Source organism: Oncorhynchus clarkii, chromosome 5 (genome assembly GCF_045791955.1).
Source record: "Oncorhynchus clarkii lewisi isolate Uvic-CL-2024 chromosome 5, UVic_Ocla_1.0, whole genome shotgun sequence".
NCBI classification, from domain to species: domain Eukaryota; kingdom Metazoa; phylum Chordata; class Actinopteri; order Salmoniformes; family Salmonidae; genus Oncorhynchus; species Oncorhynchus clarkii.
Genome location: NC_092151.1, coordinates 16,679,565 through 16,690,667, shown reverse-complemented (window position 1 = coordinate 16,690,667; position 11,103 = coordinate 16,679,565). Strand labels below are relative to the sequence as shown.

General features: G+C 44.3%; 1 protein-coding gene across 1 annotated transcript in view; it reads right to left on the bottom strand.

Moving 5' to 3' along the window:
- Positions 1-90: 90 nt before the first annotated feature.
- The window catches only part of LOC139408450 (lipoxygenase homology PLAT domains 1a), a 50,041-nt gene continuing 39,028 nt past the window's right edge, over positions 91-11,103 (bottom strand). The window contains exons 34-42 of the mRNA XM_071152362.1: positions 8,758-8,943; positions 8,165-8,292; positions 7,702-7,819; positions 4,405-4,582; positions 2,568-2,753; positions 2,145-2,315; positions 1,591-1,729; positions 1,069-1,224; positions 91-918 (exon numbers count right to left, since the gene is read on the bottom strand). Of these exons, the coding sequence (XP_071008463.1) occupies positions 438-918; positions 1,069-1,224; positions 1,591-1,729; positions 2,145-2,315; positions 2,568-2,753; positions 4,405-4,582; positions 7,702-7,819; positions 8,165-8,292; positions 8,758-8,943 (1,743 nt within the window). The 3' untranslated portion in view covers positions 91-437. The remainder of the gene's footprint in view (positions 919-1,068; positions 1,225-1,590; positions 1,730-2,144; positions 2,316-2,567; positions 2,754-4,404; positions 4,583-7,701; positions 7,820-8,164; positions 8,293-8,757; positions 8,944-11,103) is intronic.

Genomic DNA, 11,103 nt, shown 5'->3' with positions numbered 1-11,103 from the left:
AAGCAGTACAAAATTGTATACTCTCTTATAAAACCTAATTTACAACCAAGCAGCTGAGCAACATGCCATTCCTGATAATGGGTACTTTTAAAATGGTGGCACAATCATGTTACCTGGCCTTATGACCCTATTGTGTTTTAGCCATAAACGCCAGGCCACTTGCCTTCAGTAGTAATGCAATAAAGCTAAACTATAAGATATTCTAGAAATGTAGTAATAAATATATAAACATTTTCCTTTCCTGAGATCATGACCATATAGAGGCAATAACATTTTTAAAATGAAACCGTTGCCCACATCCAAACTCCATTCAAAGAGTTTGTATCTCTTCATTACGGAGTTGCTTGGGTAGAGTCCAACACACGGCGAGGCCTCTATCATCTGCTGTGCAAAGGACATACGTTTTCATATAGTGGAGAAGTCTCAATATGAGGTCTTTAGTACTTTGGGTAGAGGACCCTGAAGATCTGTCCGTCCGCCTTCTTGGTGTTCAGCCACTTTCCACACAGGAAGATGGTGGTTACACCGTTGGCTGTGTTGGTGACCTCCACGCGGTCCAGCAGCCAGCCGGGGCTGAGGCGGGTATTGTCATGCTCCACACACACTCTCAGCAGCTCACCCATGTCCAACATCTCTAGCAGGAAGCGGTCCGTTTGGCCACGCTCAAACAGATTGCGGAACTTCTGACGTAGCGACCGGCGGCCCGAGTCGCCGTTGGAACCGTAGATGGTGATGAAGACATTGGCATCGGTGCCTGCCCCCTTCTCGTCGCCCGTGATGAGGATGATCTCGTACTTGACAGGCACCAGGCTGCGGGCTTTGCTGGCGAAGCTCTCAATGGCCTTGGTGCACTCGATGGTCACAAACTCGTCCCTCTTCGGGGAGAGGGGGATCAGGGCATTGCAGATGAATATGAACCTGGGATAGAGAAGGAGAATGATTGTCTCTTCCACAAGACACAAAACTCCTTGGTTTCCACACAGTATATTGTGAGCTGCAGGGCTTTGCACCCTACCGAATAAGCCCCAGGTGGTTTATATACCTGGGGTCAGGCTAGGGGTCACTCACCTGTTGCCCAGCACTTTCTCTATGACAACGACCTCCTTCACGTGCCAGAACGCCTCACCTTTCACCTTCTTCCCATCCTTGGGGGTGTGGCCCAGGCAGATGCCAGCGATGTCCCCTAGCTGTTTGGAGGAGAACTCAAACTTGTCCTTGTTTCCCCTGAATGAAAATAACAAAGCCACATAACCTTAAACCATTAAAGAATATGACAAGGGAATAATATTACAACTGACTAGAATTTAATCATTTAGCAAAAATGTTATTCTAGAAAAATAGATTGTCGGATTAGATTTCATGAGCTCTTCTTTACATGCCTGGAAACGTCTAATGAGTTTATTACTAGTGATTGAATTCCTTGAGAGTAGAGTATACTGTTGAGTCTGTAAAAGCGTTCCTTGTGCCAAGGGAGATCATTCCAATGAGCCTGGCTGTCGTAATAAAAAAGGGAGAAAACCCCAATAATTTCTGCTCATTCTTTACACAAACAAAACTGCCATTTTTAAACTAATCTGAAGAGCAGCGTACCGCAAGAACCTCTTTTTCTTTGATGAGTTCTCCATCATAAATTCTTTTGAACGCCCCTTCTTCCCCTCCAGTGCGATCCAGACGTTCTCTTTGGTCTCTGCGTCGTCTGTGTCCGCCGTGGTGGTAATAATTTCATATTCTTTCAATCAAAAGTAGACAGTGCGTTAGCTTGGCCCAGGGAAGACTGTATTCATATGAACAGTCCATTAGGCAAACATTGACATTAGTATGGTCAGTGTCCAGTCCTGGCGTAACCCCAATGTTGAAAATGTTTGTTCTTGCCCATTACAAGCAGACCTGATTCAGCTAATAAAGAGCTTAGCAGGCTAGTACAAACATTTGCAACCTTGGGGTTACGTGATGACTGCATTTGAGAAACACTGCAATAGAATAGGATTCAAAGTAGATTACATAATACAGTACACTGTAGTGATTTCATTATGATCTGATTGGAGTAATGTAAAGCTAGGAGATTTTCCTGACTGGATGACCAGACCAGGAGAAACACTGGACCCTACTAAAGAGAGATAAGGCTTGTGTGCGGCTGATCTTACTGGTCTTCTCGTTGAGGTCTAAAATGTCGTTGTTGGCGCAGGACAACTCCCTCATGATCTGACCATCGTCCTCGTTCTGAGCCAACCAGCGGTCGCAGGGGAAGCGAAATGTCCTGTCCAAGGCCTCATCCTTCACATCAATGTATTCTATGTGCCATCCTGGAGCAGGCCCTGATCATGACATAACAATAAGAGTATGAAACAAGTGACGGGAAAGACAGGCGTGAAACATATATTGTTGTGTTTTGAGTCAAAGTATTGCTGAGAAACCTGAAGAATTGATCTAGTAGTTCATCATCAGTTGGTGCATACACACAGTGCAAGGTTAGTTACAGTCAATAGGCGTGCAGGTTTCATATTTTGACTGGTTCACTGTGATCGTAATTGTCATGTCATCATATTCCTGATGACTGATTGGCTCACCTGAGTTGTCGTGCCACACCCGAACCTTAGAGAGCTCCCCGAGGCTGAGCACGTCAGGGAAACGGAACACATCTGTCTGCTTGCGCTCAAACTTGTTGGATTTCTGGCACTCTTTCAGCGCCAGGGTCCCAGTGTCACCGCACTCTCCAAACACAATGATCCACACGTTAGCGTCAGTGCCTGCCCCTGTGCAGAGAGGGAGGAGAGTCACCAACTTCTATGAAAAACTGCAGTGCTATTGGCTGATTGGGATTCGAACCCAGATCTCATGCGCACCACAAGACTGTGTTAGCTCTCTGAGCTAAAGGCCATGCAAACATGGTTCACTGAGCCACCTTTGTTACACCTTCATGAATCTCAACTCATCCTTAGCAGGTATAGCCTACAGCCTTAAAAATTAACCACTAATTGCCTGCCTTTTCATTGCTCAACTCGCCACCAGTCGACACTACAGCCTTCATAAAAATCCATTCACCAATAACCGTACAGTCACCAGACTGCCTTTTCAGACATTCCTGACATTCCAAATCACCAATACAATTTATTTTCATAGACTGATTTTACAAACAGGTCCCTGCAAACATTCCCCATCAGTTACTAACCTTCTGCCTTTTCAAACATCACTTCACCATCAGCAATCCGACATTCTTGAAAAATAATCAAATCACCAATACAATTTACTTCCATAGACTACCTTTCCAATAGTCCCCCATTAACCACTAACCAACTAACTTATCAAACCTCAATTGAGAAACCAGAGAAGCCCTGTTTCCTCTGATTCACATGTGTGTGCTTGAGTGTGTGCACGTGTCTCACATGTTTTTAACCTGTGTGTGTGTGTGTGTGTGTGTGTGTGTGTGTGTGTGTGTGTGTGTGTGTATGTGTGTGTGTGTGTGTGTGTGTGTGTGTGTAATGTTCACAGAGCAGTCAGTGCTTCACTGATGTCTTGTGTGTGACAGCTCTGCTCATTATCATTATTACCCTCACACACACACACACAGGTTTGGTGAGAAGACATGTCTTCAGTAACACAGGCAGCCAAGGGCAGAATGACGAGCTCTTTGAAGTTAGCTTAGACACCTAGCCCCTCTATCGTGTCAAACAGCAGTCTTCCTCTCTCTCCTCTGCGGTGGAAAACTGCACGGCTAAAGAACCAAAGCCGAGTGAGAGGTTTCAGAGAAGTTTCTCTTTCATTAGCCTCTATGACTCAAAATGGATTGTCGTATTCCACCTCTGCTGCTGCTTCGCGTCTCTCCGAGCAGCAAAGACTCCGCTGCACCACAGAGATAAAGTAAAACAGGAGAATATAGTGTAACAGGCACATCCCAGCTAGTTAGGAACAGGACTGAAGCTGAATCTGGTGCAGTGTAGGATAAATAGCATGGATTTGGAAGAAAGGGAGGAATAGTGTGATTACAAGCAAATGTAGTAAATGTGGTTCAGGAACTACAGTAATTACTCAGCTTTAATTCAGTGGGATAATATAGTCGAGTTTGATACATGGGCCTGTATTCATAAAGCGTCTCAGAGTAGTAATTCTGATCTAGGATCAGGTTCTCCTATCCATTTATTATAATCTAAAAGACAAAACAGATCCTAGCACTTTTTACTCAGACGCTTTATGAATAGGGAACTCTGGTCAGTCACACAAACATGATGGACAAACATGAAGACTGTAGAATGTGGTTTGTCTGTGCACTGCCACTGACTGACTGACTGGCTGGCTGACTGACCGGCTGACTGACTGACTGACCGGCTGGCTGGCTGACTGAATTACTGACTGGCTACCTGGCTAACCGACTGACTGACTGGCAGGCTGACTGACTGACTGACCCACCTCCAATGTCGCTGGTCTTGACCTGGATAATGTAGGTGGTGATCTCCACCATCTCCTCCTCATCCACCACAGCAGCCATCTCACAGATCATGGTCCTCTTGGGTCCTTTGGTCTTAGACAGCCACTCCTCATAGGTGAACACTGACACCTCCTCTGTGGTCAGGTTACGCATGATGATCTGAGGGAAATCATCAATAATTATCATTTTTTAATATGTATTAATTAACCAGGTGACTGACACAATGACAAATTCTTACCTACAGTAGCAACCTTTTTACACATTTATATTGTATTGCGCATATTAAAGGGTGAGGATGGGAGTCCATGCCTTTACATACCTGCTGTAATTCTATTGGGAGAAACCATCAATCAACACTATGCATGTACAGTATGTAGGACAATCTGAAGGACAATGCCATTATCTGTAAGACAATGCATTATCTTTAGGACAATGCCATTATCTGTAGGACAACTTCATTATCTTTAGGACAATGTCATTATCTGTATACCTTTGTCATTATCTTTAGGACAATTCCATTATCTGTAAGACAATGCCATTATCTTCGGACAATTCCATTATCTGTAGGACAATCAAATCAAATCAAATGTATTTATATAGCCCTATATACATCAGCTGATACCTCAAAGTGCTGTACAGAAGTTATCCGTAGGACAATGGCATTATCCGTAGGACAATGGCATTATCCGTAGGACAATGGCATTATCCGTAGGACAATGCCAGACAAATACCAACAAAGATGAGCCATAATCCATAGTGATAAAATGCAGAAATATACATATACTGTATATATAAATACTGTAACATGATGAGCATATCTCTATTCCACTTGCCTCTCCCAGTGTATTTGATCCTTTGTCATGGACAGGGTGTAACTGAAGAAATTAGCCCATTATAAAAACCTAAGGATTTGGCTCAGGCAGCCCAACCTGCATTAACTTCCATCAATATATTAATTTGAGTGGGATTAGCATGCTGGCAGTGCGCCCAGTTCACTGCAGTGGCCATTTGAAATAAACATGCTCTGTGTGTGTAATCCATAACGTTGGCAGTACACATCTGTTTTGGGATGCTGTACAGCTACTGGGTCATTTCAAGGACACGGACCAGCCACTGACAGACACGGCTGGGTATGAGCCCTGACTGCTTAGCTACTGTTCGGCTAGTCTAGAGGCAGACTGGGTGATTTGGAGAGACATGGAGGGGTTGTTCCTGCATAGGAAATGCCTTTTTTCCCATCTTAGTGGTAAGGTCTTGGCATCATAGTGAATTTTGTACTGAAAAGGAAAAGCCAGCTGCCAATTCAATGTTGACCATCAAACAGAACTGGAACAGAGTTATTGAAATTCGTACAATGTGTTACAAATTTGCAAAATGTATGATATGTTACAAATTCCGATTTGTTGTGGCTAACGTTAGCTAAGTGGGTAGGTGGCTAAAGCTAAGGTTAGCTAGGCTAGGGGTTAAGGTTAGGAGTTAGGTTAAAGGTTAGCTAACATACTTCATTGTTGCAAAGTTGCTAAAATGCTCAAGTTGTCTGTGATGAGATTCAAACACGCAACCTTTGGGTTGCTAGATGTTCCCGTTCTATGCACACTCATCCACTCTGACCAAACAACCCCCCACCCTACTTTCATTTTTGCCTTAAGTAACCTCCTGTCTTATGTAACCATACCAAACGTAACATATCATATTAATTTGAGTGTCCCACATTTACGTTTGTTATGTTACATCTAGTCTATGAGACCAGGCTGCTTTGTGTGTCTGCGGTGAACAGATTCATCTCAGTCTCTGCAGCCTGCATGCTCCAACCTAGTCTGGGTACCAGTCTCTGTAGAATTCTACTCCTTGTGGCATATGCCAAAGAGACTGGCCTTTTGGCAATCTCAATGTTCAATATGTAGCTGGATTTCCGGCGGAGTTGCTATTGGTTGTTGGAAATAACATTAACATTTCCCATGACAACATATGGAGTCTTGGAAATAGAATTAGAATTAAAAGTCAAAACCATTTAGCTGTTAGCTAGGAAAGCTAAGACATTTTTGCTCACAACGTGAGTAGCACTCTAAAGGTGAGAGTTGCAATATTTGCATAACCTTTGTGGTTGGAGGATAACTGTGAGGGTTATCAAATCAGGATCAATTCATCTGATCTCCTCGAGCTCATTAATGATAGAATGTTCATATTTTTAGAGTGAAGAAAGACCTGTCTCTATGGCAAATGTACACGGAGTGGAATGTAATAACGGAACAGACAAGGCAACCAGGCTAGCTCCAACCCCACACTGACTGAAATGGGTCAATACAATTACATGCCATTCACTGAAGCTCAACCCAGATGCACTCTGACTCCTACTGTGCAGCATTGCATGAGTTTGTCTGTCTGGTGTGTGTGGCTGAATTATCCAGTGACCTATCGCCTGCAGGCAGGGATCTGTGTGTGTGTGTGTGTGTGTGTGTGTGTGTGTGTGTGTGTGTGTGTGTGTGTGTGTGTGTGTGTGTGTGTGTGTGTGTGTGTGTGTGTGTGTGTGTGTGTGTGTGTGTGTGTGTGTGTGTGTGTGAGTGAGTGAGTGAGTTTTATCAAACCTATGCATCAGACTCTTTGAGTAGACGGCTTGACAGAAATGGTAGCTGAAGGTGAATGTTGAACTTTTGTTACACACATATCCAGATGATGCTGCGTACCATTTTGCTCAATGATGCTGTCGGTGTGACTGAGGCAAGAGAGGGAAGTTGTGAATTGAGCAACACTGTGACCTAAGACTTACAGACAGCAAAGCCTCACCCATGTCTGTCTCACACACACACACGCACGCACGCACGCACGCACGCACGCACGCACGCACACACACACACACACACACACACACACACACACACACACACACTTAGTTAATGTAGCAATCCCTGCAGAAATCCCTACACCTGTTATCATTGTATTTTATTGTACTGTTACAGTAAACATGAAGTAATCTACATCTGCATTGCTTGTTTGGGGTTTTAGGCTGGGTTTCTGTATAGCACTTTGTGACATCGGCTAATTTTAAAAGGGCTTTATAAATATATTTGATTGATTGATTGACTAATCAAAGACCCTACAACTGTGGTGTGTGGACTCTTTGTTGAATTAAGTCGGTACACTCTTAGAAGAAAAGGTGTTATCTAGAACCTAAAAGGGTTCTACCCAGAATCAAAATGGTTCTCCTATGGGGACAGGTGAAGAACCCTTTTGGTACCCTTTTCTAAGAGTGTAGACTGTGACATCTTTCCAGTGCTGACCTTAGCCAGGAACCAGTCAGGTCGGCTACCAGAGCCGTCAACACGGACCCTCATCTTCCTCAGGGGAGCAATATCATCGACCTCCAGGCTGAACGTGTCCTCCTGACCCCGCTCAAACCTAAAGACAGCCAGAGTGTGTGTGAGCGTAATGCATGAAGGGAGAGTATTTTATACTGTAAACACCACTAGTTCACATCACATGCACAGTAGATAAGACAATTCTATGCTATTTGGAGATTGTTTTTATGTGGTTTTTATTTACAATGACGGCCTACCCCGGCCAAACCTGGACGACGCTGGGCCAATTGTGTGCCAAATGTTGAATAAAATTGTAGTTTGGTAATTTCAATACCACTTGATGTCTTTGGGCTGTGTTTATTTGAGTGTGTTAAATCTGTGCATTTGTTCAAGTGTGAACATTTGGTCAGGTGGGTGAACTTTGGGCCAGGTGTGTGTTTGTTACCTGTCCTCGTTCTTCTGCAGTAGGATTTCCTCTGTGGTGCCGTTGGTCCCAAACACAGACACGTAGATCTGGGTGTCTGTCCCAGCGTTCTGAACATCTCCCGTCACCACCGTCACCTCATAGATGATCTGACAATAACACGCAATCAATCAATCAATTCATTAATCAGTCAACTAATAAATGAACCAATCAAATAAATCAATGAACACATTAAATGAACATATTTTGCCAGTTAAACTGATCAGTGTGACAAAAAGGCTGTGTTTAACAGTATCTTTGTATCACAGGAGGTTGGTGGCACCTTAATTGTGGAGGACAGGCACGTGGTAATGGCTGGAGCAGAGTAAGTGAAAAGGTATCAACATTTACCACATGGTTTCCATGTGTTTGATTCTATTCCATTCGCTCCGTTACAGACATTATTATGAGCTGTCCTCCCCTCAGCAGCCTCCCTGCTTTATACATAAAACAGACATGACAATGTACTGTAGGTGTTCAGTATTGTATTAGCAGGTAATGGATGTTTAACTAGGAGGTAGAGTAAGTACAGCTGAATACTGTACCAGTAAGGGAACTAATGTAATGATATTTGCCTTTTGGGAGATGGTGATGCTATCTGCATCCAACACGTTGAACACCCTGGCAGTCAGTCCATCGCCCCGATCTTTGGCCAACCAGCACTTACACTGGAAAATGTATTTAACCCCTTTGGTTGGCACGGCAACAGCTAGCTCATCAACCAACCAGCAGCTCTCCGGAGTGGCGCCGTCATGTCCGAGCTACAAGGAGGGCATAGAGCAATAATATCAAACAGTGTGTGTGTGTGTGTGTGTGTGTGTGTGTGTGTGTGTGTGTGTGTGTGTGTGTGTGTGTGTGTGTGTGTGTGTGTGTGTGTGTAGTGTGTAGTGTGTGTGTGTGTGTGTGTGTGTGTGTGTGTGTGTGTGTGTGTGTGTGTGTGTGTGTGTGTGTGTAGTGTGTGTGTGTCTGTGCGTGTAGTGTGTGTGTGTGTGTGTGTGTGTGTAGTGTGTGTGTGTGTAGTGTGTGTGTGTGTGTGTGTGTGTGTGTAGTGTAGTGTAGTGTAGTGTGTGTGTGTCTGTGTGTGTGTGTGTGTGTGTGTGTGTGTGTGTGTGTGTGTGTGTGTAGTGTGTGTGTGTCTGTGTGTGTGTGTCTGTGTGTGTGTGTGTGCCTGTGTGTGTGTGTAATGTGACCGTGCTCGAGTTGGACCGGTGCTCAACTCAATGTTCTACAGCTTGAGTACCAGCACCCCTTATAAAATATTGCCACTAAAATATGATAAGTACTGGCATCTACATTTTAAGCTTATCGGCACCCAAAATTAGTTTTGGCACCCAGAGCCATATATTTAGGCCGACTTTTAGAATGTAGGTCTAATTCCAGACATTCAGTTACATAGCACTGTTTAAATATTCCCCATGTATTAGTTAATGACTGGCAAAGAATGTTGCAGTGTCATGTAAATCAAATCAAATCAAATCAAATTGTATTTATCACTTGCGCTGAATACAACAGGTGTAGCAAAACACTGAATACCTTACCGTGAAATGCCTACTTACAAGCCCTTAACCAACAATGCAGTTTTAAGAAAAATAAGACTTAAGAAAATATTTACTAAATAAACTAAAGTAAAAAATAAAAGAGCAACAATAAAATAACAATAACAAGGGTCTCCCGGGTGGCGCAGTGGTTAAGGGCGCTGTACTGCAGCGCCAGCTGTGCCATCAGAGTCCTGGGTTCGCGCCCAGGCTCTGTCGTAACCGGCCGCGACCGGGAGGTCCGTGGGGCGACGCACAATTGGCCTAGCGTCGCCCGGGTTAGGGAGGGCTTTTGTCTCATCGCACACCAGCGACTCCTGTGGCGGGCTGGGCGCAGTGTACGCTAGCCAAGGTGGCCAGGTGCACGGTGTTTCCTCCGGCGCATTGGTGCGGCTGGCTTCCGGGTTGGATGTGCGCTGTGTTAAAGAAGCAGCGGCTTGGTTGGTTGTGTATCGGAGGACGCATGACTTTCAACCTTCGTCTCTCCCGAGCCCGTACGGGAGTTGTAGCGATGAGACAAGATAGTAGCTACTACAACAATTGGATACTATGAAATTGGGGAGAAAAAGGGGTAAAATTCAAAAAATAAATAAAATAACAATAACAAGGCTATATACAGGGGGTACCGGTATCGAGTCAATGTGGTTAGTCGAGGTAATTGAAGTAATATGTACATAGCGTAGCCATTTGATTAGCTGTTGAGCAGTCTTATGGCTTGGGGGTAGAAGCTCTTAAGAAGCTTCTGGGACCTAGACTTGGTGCTCCGGTACCGCTTGCCGTCCGGTAGCAGAGAGAACAGTCTATGACTAGGGTAGCTGGAGCCTTTGGCAATAATAATAATCACAGTGGTTGTAGAGGGTGCAACAGTTCAGCACCTCAGGAGTAAATGTCAGTTGGCTTTTCATAGCCGATCATTCAGAGTATCTCTACCGCTCTTGCTGTCTCTAGAGAGTTGAAAACAGTGAGGAGCTTTGAGGGCACTATGGTGTTGAACGCTGAACAGCAATCTTCATTCTAAACACCTGACCCAGGTCCACCGCCTCAATGGTGAACTTATCCACCTGGAATAGAAGGCAGGGGCTCATACACTGAGTATACAAAATGTTATGGAGACCTGCTCTTTCCATGACAGACTGACCAGGTGAAAGCTATGATCCCTTATTGATGTCACCTGTTAAATCCACTTCAATCAGTGTAGATGAAGGGGAGGTTAAAGAAGGATTTTTTCACATAGGTGTTCCTTTTGTCCAGGTGGGAAAGGGCAGTGTTGAGTGCAATAGAGATTGTGTGATCTGTGGATCTGTTGGGGGCGGTGTGCAAATTGGAGTGAGTCTAAGGTTTCTGGGATGATGGTGTTGATGTGAGCCATGACCAGCTTTTCAGTAG